This window comes from Bombus pyrosoma, linkage group LG3, assembly GCF_014825855.1.
Source record: "Bombus pyrosoma isolate SC7728 linkage group LG3, ASM1482585v1, whole genome shotgun sequence".
Lineage (NCBI taxonomy): Eukaryota > Metazoa > Arthropoda > Insecta > Hymenoptera > Apidae > Bombus > Bombus pyrosoma.
In genome coordinates, this window is record NC_057772.1 from 9,564,384 (window position 1) to 9,583,249 (window position 18,866).

Here is an 18,866-nt window from a genome sequence, read left to right on the forward strand (position 1 = left end):
CCTTCCGTTTTTTTTTTTTTTTTTTTTTATTTACAATTTGCCAAGACGGTGTTCTCTGTATCAGCTTATATTTGGTGCGTTCACACCGATAAACAATCCAGCAACTAATCTCTTGACGCTCACATTTTCGAAACGTGATTATGGTAACAACAACTTCCAGTTTGTTTTCTTTTCCTCATTTTTCTTTTCTTTTTGCTCTCTTTGAAGTTTCACGTTGCAGAAACGTCAGATCTCTGGCTCCTCTTTCACTCGATTGAACTAATATTATTAATATTATTTTACAAATCACGATTTAAGCAGATCGAAAAGAACTTGGCCTCTAATGTCCTACGATGAACATCATTAATTAAAATAATTTCATGACAAATTTCCTTCTATCTATCAATTATTATAACGAGCATTGATGCTTTAATTCTTTATTTTATCTTATCTTTGGGCATTTTACATGCTTTTACATTTCGCGTGCAGTTTTGAAAGGAAAAATATGCGCTGATTTCGAAACTTCGAAGAATTGTCAGTTAGCTGAGAAATCACTCTTTATCAAATGTTAAAGAGAAATTGGATTTTAGTATTGGAGTTCTGTAGGTACAGTGGACTGTTGGAACACGAGTGATATATTCGAGAAAATTCGCTCGCTCTCCTCTGCGTCGAATCTCGCTTCGTTCACTAGCCGCAGGAAAATACAGAACCTGCGTACGATTTCGAAAGGACGAGACGCCAAGTGGTAATCGATACCTCGAAATACTTTCGAAACTTGGATCCGGAAAGCAAGGAGAGGTCTCTGGTGATTGTCGAAATACGATTTATATATCATTTCTGAGAATTGCGGTTTTACGCGTATCCGGCTTGCGGACTCCACTTTCTTTTCTCTCGAAGACCCTTTAAACACAAATGGAGTAAGGTTGGAGGTAATTCAAGGGTCCGTTTCCAAAACCTGATCAAAAGTGCTCGATTTCACTCGACCAAACGCCGGAACAAGTCGATTCAACTAATTTGATGAAGAGAAACTACCCAATTGATACCAGTTACGTAATCGATAGGTAAAGATGAAGTGTATGGGATTTCTATGGCGTGAAAGGCGTATTAAACAACTGTTACGTGAGTCTGTAGAAAGTTATATAAAGTTTTGGAACATTCGAGGATCCTAGCGGAAAATCACAAAGTAAAAGCTTTCACATAATCAAAATAAATTTACATATAATATAATATTATATATACGATACATACAATATATACAATAAAAATAAGCACGATCAAAATTGATCCTTGAACTATGAACGATACTACACGACTATGAAATCGTGAAGAATTTGAGGATTCCTATGGAAAGGTATCGTACACCGTTTATGCGAAGTCATGGGATCTTTAAAAATTCAAGAACTTCCGAGACTGTTTAATGAAAAGTTACGAAACCCAGCAGGCACGTGAAAATACACAAAGCTGTAGAATCACCAATGATTTGAACATCCGTAAAGAAGCTTCTGAGATTTCCTATGGGAACGCATGAAATATCAGAAGATTGTTACGTCAGTTTGCAAAGGGTTATAGAATCTTTAAAAATGCAAAACTCTTGGAAAAGTAGTCACAGAATCCTACAAAGTCGCTAGCAGGAAATACGAGAGAACGAGAATTCTAAGATTCACGGAGGAAATTATGGAATGCGTATAGAAATTTACGGAGTGTAGCCGAGTCGCTACACGGAATCACTAAGAATCGCAGAATCCGCACGGAAAGCCGTAGAAACCCTAAAATCTGAAGAATGGTCGCGCAAAGTTCCCGAATCCCTACGAAAACCCAGCAAACCGCAGCGAAATCGTAATGAAAATTCACGGCCAACGTTCGTCTGTGTTTCATCTAACAGAATTGTTCCTCTGTAATTGTCGAAATACGCTAATATGTACGTCCTGAGACTTAAAACGCAGCCAATTAGTCCTTACCGTGTAAATGTGTATTATGTGAGCATGGCTATGGTATCCTTAAAGCGTATTATATGAAATATATAGTTCAATAAGTAATAATCATGAAAAGAATTTGAAAAAATTCGCACAATGTCTTCGAACATTTCGAACGAAGATTATCGTAAGATTATTGACAAATATTGGCTTGGTAACTAAGTGATTGCGGATTTTGTCATTAGGTGGTAGTTGTCAAGCCAATAGTTTGTTTAAATAAATTATGAAGTAAAACAAACGAAGTGTAATGTCACGTTTGAACACAAAACATGTACGTTTACATAGCAAGGAGGGATGGACAGAGATATTCTTTCTAATTTGAAGATGCAATGGCGATAGTGTGGTAAAAAAGGATCAATTCAATTGACTGAAGAAGAAGCAGCTGATGATGCTGAAGCGCATTGTTTTACTCGCGCTATAGTTAAAGCTATTCTGTATGTTTTCGCTTTGTAAAGTAACATTAAGTATTTTTGTAGATCATTCCAGTTCACCACAGCTTTCTACCATTGCGAGACAGGATTGTTTAATATATGAACAATTAAAATCCGACAATATAATATTGTTTGTAAAAACGCTTCGTCACATGACGAGTTACAAATCACGAGAAACAATCAGAGGGAGAAGGAGGAACGAACATTTCAAGATCTCGAACGTCGTGCCGGCATTATTTAGTATTAACGAAACTGTTGATCGAACGACGGGGCAACGGAACAAACGGCACGATCAAACAAACACGTGCGCAAACAAGCAAGCACTGTCGACGCTCGTTAAATCAACCACGATAAACAACCGCGTCGTTATAAATAAATTTTACCGAAGAAGAGAGACGGACATGCTAAGTAACGAAGATAGGAAAAGACGTGGTGGATGATTTTGTTCTTTTCCTTGTTCGATAGAGAAGCAATGTGTATATAAAGATCACAGGCAAAAGATATGATAAGTACATTTTTGTTGATCTTGTAATTTCAATGTTACTTTGTAATATGTTCGTGTAAAATACGCAGTTAAAAGCGGAAAAAGACAGGATAAGGGCCAAAGATGTAATTGGTGAAGTTTCGTAGAAGCCAAAGATATAACTATTCAAACGAACGGTATTTTAACTTTTTAAAGACCGATGTTGAGTTAGACGCAACGTTTCATTTGCAACTTTTTTTTTTCAGACGGTTTACGTTATTAAATTCTGTTTTTTAACGCTCGTTTAATATTTTTCTTGTCGCTATTGTTTCCACATAAATCCTACAGGTTTGTAAAATTTGAAGAAATCGAAATAATTTATAACATTGTGATAAACCTCTCTTTATTTGATCTTTAATACGTCTTTGATATTTTAATATTATGAGAGACAATATTTTTAAAGTTATTAAGAGAGTGGAAAGATACACGTTTGGCCTTAAAATCAAAGAAAAGGACAATGTGAATTTTTAAATTGCCGCTCTGTGGAAATGAAAAATACGATTTATCGTGTTTTTCTGCTCTAGTCTTTGTATGTATAGAACATGTAACAACAGTGGTTTCGATAAATACGAAAACGTGAATATAAAGTTGATGAATGAGGGAAAAGAGAAGCTGGAAATCATCGAGGAGCATGATGACACGGCGGAAGGTCGCGAGACCAGACATAGTTTTGCCAATGCTGGACGCTTTTTATTGCACGCTGAGATTTGCCGACGTATTAGTCAATGATATATTTTTTTACGACATGAATAGATAAGGGGCGAGCGCTTTCTTTCGAAAGACATCATCGACTGTATCAGTTGTGATAAGGTATTTAGCGAGCACGAGCGTACATAACGTTAATTGCTATTTTTCTTTTTATTTTTTGCTTTTTGTTTGTCTTTTATTTGCGAGTCTTTACTTTTCTTCCTTTTTCATTACCAATGTTCGATGTCGTATCAATTACACATATTATTAACGACTATACTGGAAAATATACTAAATATATGCAAGACATTGATATACTAATTTTTCGAGTAGTTTGATTTTCTTGATAAGCATTAGCAAATAGTGAATTTTTCTTGTGATGTGTTCAAGAGGTTGAGAATAATTTGGAGATTTTGATTAATAGGTAAAATAGCGAAGAAGATAAGTGAAGGAAGATCGAGTTTTGAGTTGAAGAAAATTAAGTACAGGCGTGTGTTTAAATTTAGAATTTCACAAATATAATAATGACTTTTTCCTTCCATGATACGCGAAACGTGATATGTCCTCTTATCTTAAGCTCTGGTTGTCTTTGTTCTGTATACTTTGTTCACTTTGTTTGCTGAATTATACGTTGTTCAAATTGTATTTAATTTTCAAATACTCGTCTAACAATAACTCATCGTCTATCTGACTTTAATTTAAATCTGATGAAACCTAATATCATACAGTCTTTAAAAATAATTCATTTTCTATTGACACATTGATCTTTCTTTCTCTTTTTAAAAATTAGAAAAATGTATATATTGATATAAGAAAAGCTTTCTTACTAGAATAATAGAATTAAATAGAATTCGAAGAAATATTCTTGTCTTAAACTCATAGATGTGTACTGTGGTTACGTTACTCGAAACAATTGTAAGCGCAACCTGCTCAATGTTTTTCAAAATCCACTTAATAGCTAAAATAACCACATAAATTTTTCGCAAAAATTAAGAACATTAACATGATCGAAAACTATTACATATATCATACGATATCGCGACAAACCTATAACATCTACAATTCACCATTAGTTTTTCGAAACTTGACAAGTCTGAACAAACAATTATTGTTAAATAATTAAAACAAAGTAATAAAGTAGAAAACAATAAAGTGTCTTCAAAAATCCGTTACTCTACACTCCATTCTTCCTCGAACCGAGAATTATTTCTTCTCTTCAAATCATTGTTTCCATTTGGAATATCGAAACCATAAAAATTCGAATCTTTTCACAGTAAAAAATTATTCTGTCCAACATCATCGTGGAAATTTTAAAAAACATCGATCTAATGAAAGGAACCTTCCAATTGTTTCGAGCAAACGTTAGTCAACTATTTCCACGCCGTCGTCTAAAAAATATCGGGAAAAAAGTAAATCTAGCTACGAAGTATCAGTAAAAGAATCACCTGGGAGCATTGATGATCGGTCGGCCCATTGCCCGTTGCTGGCGCTTCTCGTTGCTGGGAAGGCGCAGGTAATCTTGGTCGCCAAAGAGGAACAGATCCTTTGAAATAATCATGTCCACCGTGTGGTTGCCGGTTATAGCTGCCCGCCTCTCTCTCTTATCTTTCTCTCACTGCCGAACCACAGGCTGAACAACGCACCACGACGACGACAACGACGTCAAACGCGACGGAATATCCTCACCTAAGTCCCGCCACCTCGACACGTTCAACGCGATCTCCAACGACGATTTTCCACCGCGATCAGTTCCCTGCTGTTGTCTCTCGTCAGCAAACGAACATTTTCGCCAGCTATTCCCGCGACTCCGTGCCGATTTTCTGTCCAAACACCTAGTCGCGAGCATTAAGTCCGAATAAAATTTAGAAGCGAACGAACCGATCGATATGAAGCTGATGTACGGTGCACTGATTCCGAGTGAATCAGCGTGTTCTTTGTGATCTTTTCTCAAAGATAATTTAAACGAGATCGCTCAAGTTCTCGTCAGAATTCTCTGTGTCTTTGGTAGAGTCGTCGGAATCGGAGATTAAGAGATTAACTGTGAAAGTTCGTGAAATTTCGAGCGAAAACGTAGCGAAGTTTTGCGTTTGTTGACGAGTCCTGGTAAATTAGCAGTATCCTTGCAGGTGCAGCGTTCCGTGGCAGAGTTCTGCGGAGATCGGCTCCGACTGTCTAAAAAAACAAAAGATCAGTTAGTGATATATTTAAGAGGAAGTTGTTTACGTTTCTGAATCAAAGCTAATGGTAAGTATAGGAGTTGTTATCACGGATACCTAGCGTCTTTGGAACATTATCATAAAGCAAGCTTCAAAGGTTTGTGTTAAGGAATGATACGAATTTTGAAGACTAGAGCGAGATAGAATATAGTTCGTGAAATAAGCAAACACAGACTGTTTGGTTAATAACCTGTTGCTTTTTCTGGTCGTGAACAACCTGATTCTATTTTCTCTACAATGTACCTGTCATAGTAAAAATTTGGAAATTTGATGAAAATTTATTACTTCATAGAGATTATGATTTTACGGTACCATTTCTGGTGTTTACGATGAAATTTAGGATAGAGATGTTACAGGAATTCGTCAATTAAGATTTAAATTAGCGAATGTTTATACCTGCAATCGTCAAAAGTCTTCATTGCCAATATAAACACGTAATTTCAGTTTCTAGAAAATAAAAGAAACATGGCGGAAGAAGACGCGGTAAAATGGTACAACTAGGTAATGTCAATATTTGTAGACCAGTACAGTGGCGACGGATACACAAAAATTCAGGTCAAAATTAATCAGTCAGTTTTGAACAGTTACATCTCGATATTCATATCGTAACGTGTTTACTTTGCGTCTACCAAAATTCACCGCTACACAGCAGGAAATGCTCTATAATCTCTGCAAAAATCCAATTCAACTCTCGTCAGAAAACAAAGGAAAAAATTATAGATAAAAGGAAACCGGAGAAAAATTGTCAGCGAATATTTAGTTCCTCTACTTTCAAGTGCATTATTTATTATTTATTCGCAATAAAGAACTTTCCTGACAGCGAGTTTAAATAGAAATTTGTCTCATATACTGAATATTACAGCAAGTCCCTTAGTTCGGATATTTTACGTATTCTATAGACTTCTACATTCTTAATCCTGCTACGGTCTTCGAATTTTCATATTCTAATCTCTCATTTTAGCAAAACGGATTTATAATGTTAATTATTAATATAATATGAAATTTCTCGAAAATGCGTAAATATCCGTAGTATAGTCGTAACTTAATATGGCGTATGGGCTACGCCATATTTGAGCTACTTGCGACCCGTATAACTAATATTCGCGCAACGAATATCTGGAATACGCTGTACTCGCGCGAGAGAACGACTCGCGTTCACGCGTTCATTCATGATCGTCTATTAGCAGTGCCGAAGGTAATCATGTCCGCTGGGTAATCCGTTACCAGAGACGAGGTCGGCACAAAAACGGGACGAGCAAGCTTTTCGCGCGAAAATAGCGGCTTTCTGATCGAACAGCCATAAAGAACACCTAAAGAAGGCGTTATTATTTTCGATATTATTTTCAACCTTACCTACCGCACATTTGTTATTGTTTCTCATCTTGCTCTTTTTCTGACGGTTCTTGCCTGTTCTAAGAAACCACGTAACCATTAATATTCCCCTTTTTGGTAAATTTGTTAATATTTCACACTGAACCAACTGCAAACAGTAATGTAACTGAAATAGAAGAGACTTTTGGAACACCCTCTGTGTATTGTATCGTAAATTAATTAAACGACTGCAGCGCCATCCCCTTAGTCTCATTTCAAAAGCCAAAGTACATATACAAATATTAAGAAAATTATTTTTATACATATATGTATATGTATATGTATATGTAGCAAGATTTCATAGATTTATAAAACAGGCGAAGAATTATGTACTTTATCGTTCGCAAAAAACATGATTCATCTTGCACCACGAAACTGAAGAAGAACCTTACGTTGAAGCGGCTTATTGTAGCCAGAAGTTATTCCAAACAGACCGCGCGAAACGTAAATAAAAAATGCTGCCAACATTTCTTGCAACACAACGTTTACAGCTTCCGAAGCTCGACGACAAAGAAGCATTTAAAAAATCTGCTTCAATTTCGCGAAACAAAAATACATACACCATACATACATTTACTACGTATAGAGCATACACACATTTGATACATATACATGCGACATATATAGGTCACCTATTTTTGTTCAACAACGCGCGGACTAGCAGCGGCTGCATGTTTGCGGCGATCGACTTCCGAATTCTTCGCATAATCCGAATCGCCGCCATTACAGTGTGGATAGTCGGTTATTTATCGACGAGATTTGTCAGTCGCTGAAAGTCGCAAAGTAGCCGCGATCGCGAGCAAAGACGAATACAGTGGGGGCGAACGAGTCGCACTGTATGTCGCGTCTGAAGCTGACGAAGTAAATCGAGCGGATACGCTGTGCGCATGAGAACTCGTCCCATATTTACATCGCGCCAATTTTCACCCGCCAACTGTTAGGCATTAGTCACGGATGAGTGGCAAGTATACGAGAAACGCTGGTGTATCGTGGACATCTTCCTTCGCTCCGGTCAGAGATGATTTTGACAGGCGTCTCTAATTAGTCGAGGCGAATTGTACGGGCCTAAGGCGCGATCAACCAACACCGTTTTAATTTTCATGGCCTCGCGTGCAAGAAAACCACCGATGGCCTCCTAAACGTTTTCATTTCCGTTCGACGATTTTGTCGATGCGTCAACCTTCGAACGTGAAATTAGTAACGACGTGGTCACGCAACCTATTCCACTATGGAATGGGTAGGTAGTATTTACAACGAAGAACTGGTCAAAAGACGATTTTTTGAACTTTTAGAGATAAATAATTCTTAATTGATATTGCTGAGTTATATAGTAGATGAGCATTCAGTTTAGGTTAAATTAGAATCAAGTTTCTTAATTTTAAAATATTTAATTGCAATTTATATTCCGTATCTTTCTCAATAGCTTTGATAGCCATCATAACTTAGAATACAGAAAACACTTTGTATTAAGTAAACTAAAATTATGTTAATTGAAATCGTTATGGGTTTCTAATCTCATCTACAACCAGACGAGGGTTAAATTCAATTAAGTGTTAGGTATCACGGTCGTAAATACATACCGTATATATATAATGACGAAAGAATTTGAACACTTACCACAGAAAACTTCTATGTATGTATAATTTATTATTACAAAATTGCTCTACCTGCTCATTCTACATCAAAGTAATAAATTATCTTGATTAAATATAATTAAATTTTTTAATGCGAACAGGTCACTATGGGATATTCAGTTCCCTCGGCGCGCCTAGTGGCGCTGATCGAAATCGACAACGTTGAGAAAGGTTATGGCGCCGGTACCGAAAGTAACGGCCGCTAATTCGGCCGTGAGTGAATGCCGTCCGAAAATACAATATCGAAAAATAGATAAACGTATCCAGAATCGGTCGATTCCAGCTGATCGTATCTCTCATTTTACAGTTTTCGTATGGTGCTGATGTTTTATTTACGTGTCGTGAACGGTAAATTTGAATTTTTTATACCGGGCGAATGGCTCGTACATTATATTGGCAACGTTTTTGACGTGCGAACCAGATTCGATGTCGTTTATTTTTTCTCGGAAAGAAAAGAGAAATAGGATTCGTATCGCTTGAAATTTTTAAGAAAGCACAAGATATATTTAGTCACGCGTACCATCAATGAGAATATACACGATGATTAAGAACAATTATCTCATCGCGAGTAGTACGTTTCATGTCACGGGTGCAACGATCTCGTCTGTTAAACGGCAAGATCAATGAACACGACCGGCCGACCGATAACTGCATACGAGATTACGACTTCGAATTTCGGTGATTATCTTCGTATCGATCGAACTAGTTCAATATTTAAAAATGTCGTTTTAAGGAATCCACCATAAGATTATTTTTTACATTATGAAAAAGCAATTATTATAAAATTGACTGCTTTTATTCGAAATGATTATAGAATTTGTTAGTTTTTATAAAACACCACATAAGTAATTGGAAACATTATTATATCATAAATTGATTCATTTCTTGAATCATAAACAAACTTTATCAGTGTCACCTAACCTATTTGTTGCAGACGCTATTAAAATAAACATTGTTTCAGATTTGTTTCCAGTAGCATTAAGAGACTTATATCGAAACCCACGAACAAGCCACTTACCACATAATTAAACTTACGAATGCAACGATAGAAAGAGAAAGGTGTGCGCGCTCAAACACGTAAGATAAGAATAGGTGAATGACAATACACCGGGAAAAACTAATTTGGCACGAACAAAGGAAACATAAACAATGCAAATAGCCGTTTGTCAGGCCGGCGACCAGTGTGTAACTTCATTTTTCCGGCTCCGCGCTAGTTAATTACCACAAAATCGAACAGGGCAAAAACACGTACTTATCCTGATTTACTTGATTAGAATACACAAGTCAACCGGTTGGATTTGTTCCAAAACGAAGTTGTTCCTTTCAACGGTACAACCATCCGGCCTAATCGGTGTTTTCGAGCATAGGAAATCAAATGCACGCTTAATTCGCATAACCACCACTAAAGATACATGTCTGCGATTCTTTGGACCGACATCGTCCCTTCTTGTCATTGACACCGATAATACTGTTCATTCAACGAACATCGGTGATGAAAATTACTCTGCACTCGCGAACAATGAACTGTCTCGATATAGAAAAAAGGACGAGTACCCACTCTATATTTAGATTATCTGCATATATTCAAATTTTTTTTTCATGGTTACTTTTGGTCTAAATAGTTCGTTCGAATTTCGAAAAAAGAATCATAGCTATAGAAACGACAAGCTGGAAGATAAGATGCTGCCGACTCGTGGCAAAGTCTAGCATTCGTTGATTAGATATGAAATTATAAAGGTTCGTGAACTTAACGAACAAAGCGGCGAAATAGAGCTACGGTTATCAATCGTTTAAAGAAATCATAAATATTACATTATTATTCTTCTTAATAAGATACAGTACATGTTTTATAGATTTTCAGTGTACAGAAGATATTTTTTGAAAGAAGATTGGCTGCACTGCGACAAAACCGCCCGATTAAGTGTTATTACGAAAGTACGATGTTTATAATACCTACGGTAGGTAAGGTCAGCGTATTGGTGATAAGGTCATTGCAAGAATGACGTACACGTCCTTCGGCTGTTCGTCCTCGAATGTAAAGGAATTAATTTTTAATGAGAAAATATCTGGTTTCATTGAAGCTTACACAAAAAAAAATTGGCTTACAGTAGCTCACAAAAATATTCAGACACTTGTAAAAACTTTTATAAGTATATTATGTGTGTTATACGAAACATTTTGAAATTTTATTAGCGCTATAATAAGTCTTGACTATTATGATTATATCAATTATATTATATTACAGTAATAAGAAAATTTTAATATGTTTTATATGATACATACATACTTCCTATGCTAAATGTTCAAATGCTTTACTGAGCCACTGTACATTTTCAATTTGACTTTTAAATGTCACAAACAAATTTTGGGGTCAAATATATTGTTGTTCGTACAGCTAGTGAAATTATTATGATAAATAATTTCATGTGAAGCAATATTCGAAAAAGAATACCGATATTCTCCGATCAAGATATTTTCCTACAATAGGGCATTGACGTACGAACAACCTTTGAACGAGAAAACACCGGTTGCAGTGAATGACCCTACGCCCTTGATACTCTCGAAACACGTTCACTCCGTTTGAAACTCACATTTAAAACGAGTACTCGCGCAACGCGAAAGGGAAAATTGAACAGTTGAAATGGTAAATGATGTAAGTGGCAGAAGAGCAGATTTTCAATATAAACAAGAAATGTATTGGTTCAAGATAATGCAGCTAATGATTTTAACTGTATGATTTTAACTTGCCATAACCCTAAAAAGCTAAAACAAATCCTAGCTTTTACAACGTTTAAATCTGTATCTAGTATAAAATTTAGTACTATTTGAATTCCTCAATTATCAAATACCGTAAAAGCAGCGATAAAATTAGGTAAATTTAACGCTGTTACTATAACGCGTTGCAACATCTTGAGAATTAGTATTCTTAACACTAGAACCACCATAATGCATAAAATAATCATTTTCTAATTTTTCGTAAATTTATCGGTTTGGATGGTTGCATTTCTGCCGATTCGAATGACTTTTTATAAAATTTTATATATCTTTAATTTTCATACTTTAATCGTCGATAGTTCTAGTGTTAAAGCAGCACATTGCACGTCTCGCCGAACGTTGGCATTCCCACCGATCTCGATAATCATAAATCGAAGATATTTGAGAATTCGAAAATGCCGTTTCGTCCCGAAATTTCGGACGTGTTTATCGAGATTCGAATATCAGCAGGAGATTGGTATCCTGATTTTACAACTTTCCAGCGAAACGAATGAAAAACAGAGAACAGTAACTAAATATGTATGCAGTTTGTGGAAGGTGGTAGTATGAAAGCTACTCACATAAAAAGCACGAAAAATTCCAGTGCTCCTCGCTGTTATCGCTGCCTGTGATCGAGATGAGTTTCTCGATCATGTAGGGACCCGAAGAAGGAGAAGAAGAAGAACTTTCAGTAGGTCTCGAGTTTGATATTGGTCGTAGCCGGTATCTTCGGCCTCGTCGTCCTCGGCGTCGTCCTCCTCGTAGCTCCTGTCACACATGCACTGTGCATCGGCCACGAACATGCGGCCATTGCGCGGCACGCAGTCAATGAACCCGCATTGCTTTTCAACCGAGAGAGTCCTCGCCTTTTTTTCCCTTCTTAAACCCCGGAACGCACTATCGGCCGGCCTCTATCCGCGGATCTTCGGCCGCACACTCACGACATATATTCCGGTGGCGGTTTTGCACGAGGAACACCCGACCCTCCCGGTGTCACTGGTTCTCTTACCTCTTCCTGCGCCGTGCCGTCGTTATTTCTCTCTCTCCCTCTTTTTCGTATATATGTGTATATGTGTGATACGCGGGTGCGCACGCGCGTGTTTCACGTCTCTCCTCGGTTTCGCACGTGTATATACGTATGTATACGTCGCGACGAAAATCCCTCTCCGTCCCTCTTTTATTTTCTCGTTCTCCCTCTTTCTACCTTCGTACGGTCGTTCAGTGACCCGCTCTCTCTTTCTCTCCCTCTCTATATAACACCAATACACGCGACTACGATTTTTCACCAGTTCTTTTCTCTCTCGTATTACGGCTCACGACTCAAGGGTTGAGAAGCGAATACGACGTATAACCGATAGGTATACTATTTAGATATAGGATACGGGATCGCGATGTTGTACTATGAGCACTCGTATAGACTCTGACTCGTATTGGAGTCTCGTGTCCCCCCCGAAGTTCGACCACAGCTTCACGACGCGACACTCGCGGCGGTCGGATGCAGACTGAATCGGACGCTACGTGCCTCGCTCGTGTATTGCCAGAACGTCCCTCCCCTTATCCACCCTCCCTCTTTTTCGCTCGTTCCTCTTTCTCTTCCCCCTATTTACTTCTCTCTTCACGGTGGCTATCAGCTCGTGCCAGACCCCAGGCTCATTTTTACTGGCGACGGCAACGCGCTAACGTACAACTAGAACGGAGGGGAGGCGACTCGCTCGTGAAATTTCAAAATCTTTTTGTTAAACGATGCCTCCTACTTTTCCTATGGATTATGGGCCGACGACACAATGGGCGCATATTTAAATGGTCAACCTCCGTCACCAAGCGATTATCTTTTTTGTTTGACTCCAATCTTTGGAAAATTTCATTAATTTGTTTTTTCTTCTTTTCGTCACGAAGATTTGTACATTTGAATTGACTTCTTGAAAGTTTGAATTCAATGAAAAAATATTTAGGAAAGATATACGTGTTCTTACGCACAATTCAATTGTCTCTCTAATTTTGTTTCTTTCCCTCTCTTTCTTTATGAAAATTTGAAATTTCAATTAAATTTCTGAAAATTTGAGGTAGATGAAAAAATATTTAGAAACGGTGTGTGTGATACGATCTCAAGCACAATGAATTTACGTTGAGTAAAACAATGCATAGAATATTCTTGATTACTGCATTTTCTCCAGAGATCATTAACCCTTTGAAGAGAGAGGGAGTTATTTATATATATAGAGTTATTTATTTATATATATATATATAAATAAATGAAATTCTATATATGTTAGACATATCATCTATATTCAAATCGTGCAACGATGTGTTTAATATAATACAATCATGTAGTAGGATTTGAGTAAATTTGAAAATTAAATTTGCAAGGTCGATAATTTTTTGTTTTATCTCCAAAACTTTATTTTCTGAATATATATTACAAACTTGATATATTTTTACTTATTATAACTAGATAAAACTATAGAAGGAATTATTTTACTAGAATATCTTAAGGGTTTACTTAATTCAGACAATTAAAAAACCAAGTTCGTCTAGCTATTTCGCTATGCTTCAAAGCCATAATTATCATAGTTTATTAGATCCTATTCAATCTTTATCATGCATATCATCCTCACAATTTTGAATATCAGAATCAGAAAATCCCAATTCCTCGTCTTTTTGAGAAACCAGTTCTATGATAGCACTATGATCAACAAATGATATTAGCGCTTTTTAGAAATACATAAGAAATGAAGGAAATATTAAAACATAAAACTTACTTTAATACATCGCCTTCAAAGCTATTCCAGCATACTGTTCCCGGATGCGTTATTTTATACTCTAACATATTATTGAATTGTTCTTGTAATTTCTGTAATTAAATTATAGATAATTATGCAAATTCATTAAGTACAAATTTTATTTTACAGATACATCGATTTTTATACCTGAATAAGTTGTGCACTTTGCAAATCGCAAGCAAACATTTGATTGTTTGCTAAGCTGATAAAATAGTTTCCTTTTTCTTTTCCTGAAACAATTGAAAGTATTATATACACAATATATACACAATTATAAATTATATATACACAATATATATTGTATTATATATACGATTAAAAATTATGTAAGCAACAGAATGCACGTACTTATAGACATTTTTGGAGCAGTAAATAATAAAATTGGCGCGCTAACGCATGTAGTATCATGCAAATATATCGCTGTCGAGAGTTGCTTTGTAAAATATGTAATAAATGGGTTGGGATATTCCCTAACTCTATCATTTACACTTGACGGATGTATAGTAACGCTGCCATCTTCTGGAGTCCATGCTCTGGTTCCATTTTTTGTAACTCTCCTGAACATAAAATAAAACTTAAGATATATTTCCGCTTTCATTATCCTTATTATTGTACTAGGAACTAGACATACCTTATAACAGCAATATTAGGATACAATGCAGCACATACTACTGCTTTCACTAATGTTATGTTACTGGAGTTCCTGTTAGCATTAATGTCAGCGGGATTTTCTGTGTCCATAAATTTCATTTGACACAAATGTTGAGCAAATTGAGTTTTCATTTCAGAAAGTAGTTTGAGCGTACTAAAAGAGAGGTAATATTCCCTACAAAAAGAACTTGCATAACTTTTTTTATACGCGATCTCAAATCTTCTTAATGCTTCAGATAACGCGATATGATCGCTAAATTGATTCATATTTAATTCGAGTTTCTTTTTTCGTGCGTCTTCCTCTTTTCCAAGTGGGCAGTAAAAAGCATCTTTAAAACTAAGACTCGCCGCGATTGCAAAAACTGGTTCTACACACGAAAATAATGATGCCCATATGATCATTTTCCCTAGTAAGAATAAACAATAAAACGATTATTATATAGACTTATTAATAAAAAATATTAATAAAGATATAAATTACGTAAAATGATATTTAATATATAAGAATAGTACCTGTTCGTGGATCTAGAGGTAACTGAGCCAAATGATACCCCAAAGGAGTCAATTGTTCCTCGTCATCCAACGCGTTGAGAGTTCGGAGTAAATCCAAAGATAGATCTATAGCTTTCATATTTGGAGGATCCATAACACTTGCTAAGAAAGTTCTAGCTTTTCCCAATTGTAACATTTTTATTTGTAAAATAACTTCCTCTAAACGCGTCCTTAACATTTCGGGTAAAGGATACTGGTCTAGTGCCATTTCTCTAGCTTTTGAGTACAAATGATAACAGACACCAGCTTTTACTCTAAAAAGAATATAACATACTATTATTATAATAAATATTTTAAATAACAAAAAAGTTTCTTTTAGAATTTTGTCTTTGAATGTCTTACCTGCCTGCTCTACCTCTTCTTTGTTTAGCATTAGCTAACGATACCCATTCAGGTTCCAAAGTTTGAACATTTTTTTGGAGATCGAATTTACCAAATTTCATTTTTCCACAATCAACAACATATACTACATCTTCAATAGTTATAGAAGTTTCGGCTATCGAAGTTGCAATTATTATCTTCCGAACTCCTTCAGGTGGTGTTTTAAATACGAGCTTCTGATCGACAGTTGGCATACGAGAATGAAGAGGATAAATAACATACTGATCTAAAAACATTAAATAATTTGTTTAAACTAAAATTATGATGAAAATAAGAGTTTTATATTAAGCGCTATATCAAATATACTTACTTTGTGGATACTGTCTATTTTCCAGCATAATTTTATGTAGCTTTATTATATCCATCATACCAGGAAGAAAAACTAAAATAGCTCCAGGATCTTTAGTTTTACAAATGTACCTAACTAATTGTTCTATAAGATCAAGAGACAATTTCTCGCTGTTTGGATTCCGTAATTGTTCAATTACTTCTTTTGAATATTTCTTCTATAATGCAATAAATGAAACAAATAAGAGAAAGAATAGATATAGTACAAATAATCATAGAATAAGAATACTTGCCGTAGCTATAAGCTGTCGTACGTAAGGATATAGCACATCATGAAACTCATCCCTTTTTCGTTGTTCCTGTTTATATTTTTTGATATGTTTTCTATGATCTTGAGGTATTGCAGCTGATGCGGGAAATTGATATCTGTAATTCAATTATATTGTTCAGTTTATTTGTACTGCAACTGTTTACCTATATTGTTTTTATCGAATATGTACTTACTGTGTAAAGGATAGGATGTCCTCTAAATAAAATTCTGTTACTGGATAAGTAAAGCCAGGAATATGAATCATTGGGCAATCATTATAATAACTGGAAAATCTTTCAGAGTTAAGTGTTGCACTCATTAAAATAACTTTCAAATCGGGTCTCTAAAAAATGAATTTTTTTATATAATGGGAATTAATACCATTAAATTTAATCTAGATGTAATTAAACGTACTTTAGGGATAATTAGTTTCAGTAAAGCAAGGATGAAGTCACTTTCGGTAGATCTTTCATGAATTTCATCTAATATAATATGAGAAAATTCTTTTAAGGCTGGATCACCTTGCATAAATTGCAATAACATTCCAGTAGTACAAAATGTTATGCTGCCTCTATCTCTTGGTAATACTCTACAAATAAAAAACAAACAACACAATCCAACCTTTAGTTGAATTAACAAAAGAAATAAGAAATAACATACTTTTCAAGTCGGATTTGAAAACCAACGGATTTACCAAGCTTCTCTGCTCTCTCAGCTGCAACTCTCTCAGCAACGGATATAGCTGATATCCTCCTAGGTTGAGTACATATAATTCGCACAATGCTACCATTTTCTTGTTCTATTTGGTCATCCAATATATACTGAGCAACCTGTGTTGTTTTTCCACAACCTGAAATGCATCTGTATAATAACTGTATCTAAACTATTGTATCTAACTATTGTAACTACTGTATCTAACTGTATAAACTATTCAAAAAAGCTTGTGAATATGTTATATTAGCAACCTTGCATTATATAAAATCAATTGTATTATTAATATAAATTCTGCAATGAAATACAAAAAAGCTTACCAGTTTCTCCACTTATTACAATAACTTGATTTTCTTTAATCAAATCTAATATTTTTGATCTTTTATGATATGATGGTAACTTTAATCTGAATTGTTTCATGTTTTCATACTCCTGCATTGATTGCAATGTCCTATATTCATTTAATAATTTTTTATCTAGTTCAGTATCTCTTTCTAATTTTGATTTAACCAGCAAAGCTCTGGCAAGATTTTCTTGCATATTACCAGATACCATGTTCATGAATTTTCTTTTAAATTGGGAGTCACGAATGTGCACATATTTATTTTCTAACACACCATATGTATCCTCAGTGTATGCATCATTATATAATTTTTCATAATATCCTTTAGAATTGTCTAACACGTGTTCAATTTTTTTCTGAAGATGTTCAGGTAACTTAATAACTCGAGTTTCCTTTTTCTTGGTCTTTTCTTTGGCCTTATCTCTATAATAAAGCCCTATTTCTTTGCCTCTCAACCAAGGTGGATGTCCTCCTCCTCTGCCTCGTCCACGGCTGTCACGTTCAAAATGTGATCCTCCCGAATGAGAACTTTCACCTCTATCTCCTAAACCTTAATTTGGCATAAAATGCAGAAAATTATTATATTTAATTGTTACATCTTATTTGTATGTATCAAACTAAAAAATCTAACCTCTAAATAATAAACAGATTGCCATCAAATCTGGGAACAATAATTAGATATGTCATATATATCAAAGGCTATATATTATCAATTTTTTAACTTTAAATGAAATTATACAATATACGGAATATAAGTCCAAAAAATAGAGTAATTGCACAAATATAACTATATTGTCATATCTTCAAAATAATTTTATTTACCATGTCTACGTCTCGAATACATTCTTTGTGCTGAAAATTGTCCGTAAGGATGGGACATTCTTTTTTGACTAATCGTACGAAATCATTAATGTTACTTGTTCGTTACGCATTCTTTTTTAACTACTTAAATATTGACAAATTCGCCGCTCTATTTAGAAACACTATATCCTCAATTTTCACTAAAAGCAACTCTAAAGCTGGTTGATTGGTGCACGCTTCATCCAATCAACATTTAGCCTATGTATTTATTAATTTCAAAAAATATCCTCTATTAATTTATATCTCTCGATACATAATTAACTTCACACACAAAAATTATTCTTAAAAGATTAAATAGAAATTGTTCTATTTCTACCAAGATCTGATAGTAAACAAAATTGAGGTAACGTAAAATTATATTTAAATAAAATAAATGTAGGAAAAAATGTTGGGAAATAAGTTGAATGTCAAATTATTTTTA

The 18,866-nt window shown here is 35.1% G+C and overlaps 2 protein-coding genes across 5 annotated transcripts in view; both read right to left on the minus strand.

Annotated features, from left to right (window-relative positions):
• LOC122566348 (ABC transporter G family member 22) overlaps nucleotides 1-13,050 on the minus strand; it is a 264,641-nt gene extending 251,591 nt beyond the window's left edge. The window contains exons 1-2 of one of the 3 annotated variants that reach the window (XM_043723470.1): nucleotides 12,150-13,050; nucleotides 5,039-5,761 (exon numbers count right to left, since the gene is read on the minus strand). In XM_043723470.1, the coding sequence (XP_043579405.1) occupies nucleotides 5,039-5,151 (113 nt within the window). In that variant the 5' untranslated portion in view covers nucleotides 5,152-5,761; nucleotides 12,150-13,050. Of the gene's footprint in view, nucleotides 1-5,038; nucleotides 5,766-7,812; nucleotides 7,910-12,149 lie in introns of those variants that run through there. The other 2 variants (XM_043723469.1, XM_043723471.1) reach the window with 2 other exon arrangements.
• An 893-nt stretch (nucleotides 13,051-13,943) lies between these two features.
• LOC122566306 (ATP-dependent DNA/RNA helicase DHX36) lies at nucleotides 13,944-18,607 on the minus strand. Of its 2 annotated transcripts, XM_043723405.1 has the most exons (15): nucleotides 18,407-18,607; nucleotides 18,216-18,245; nucleotides 17,562-18,134; nucleotides 17,191-17,380; nucleotides 16,945-17,119; nucleotides 16,725-16,873; nucleotides 16,514-16,646; nucleotides 16,243-16,438; nucleotides 15,894-16,158; nucleotides 15,513-15,805; nucleotides 14,980-15,406; nucleotides 14,697-14,905; nucleotides 14,496-14,578; nucleotides 14,328-14,419; nucleotides 13,944-14,251 (listed from the first exon to the last, which is right to left on the minus strand). In XM_043723405.1, exons 1-15 carry the CDS (start codon nucleotides 18,462-18,464, stop codon nucleotides 14,155-14,157), a joined length of 2,970 nt encoding a protein of 989 aa, XP_043579340.1. In that variant the 5' UTR covers nucleotides 18,465-18,607; the 3' UTR covers nucleotides 13,944-14,154. The 2 variants fall into 2 exon arrangements, with proteins under 2 accessions (XP_043579340.1, XP_043579341.1); XM_043723406.1 differs by lacking the exon at nucleotides 18,216-18,245.
• Nucleotides 18,608-18,866: the final 259 nt, after the last annotated feature.

Bases quoted from the DNA above. Each gene is read 5' to 3' on its own strand.
- LOC122566306 (XM_043723405.1), bottom strand. From the start codon at position 18,464: ATGTCCCATCCTTACGGACAATTTTCAGCACAAAGAATGTATTCGAGA. The intron at 17,120-17,190 runs GTATGTTATTTC...TTTTATTTGTAG, and splicing joins TTTCAAATCCGACTTGAAAA to AGTATTACCAAGAGATAGAG. The intron at 14,579-14,696 runs GTACGTGCATTC...CAATTGTTTCAG, and splicing joins TGCTCCAAAAATGTCTATAA to GAAAAGAAAAAGGAAACTAT.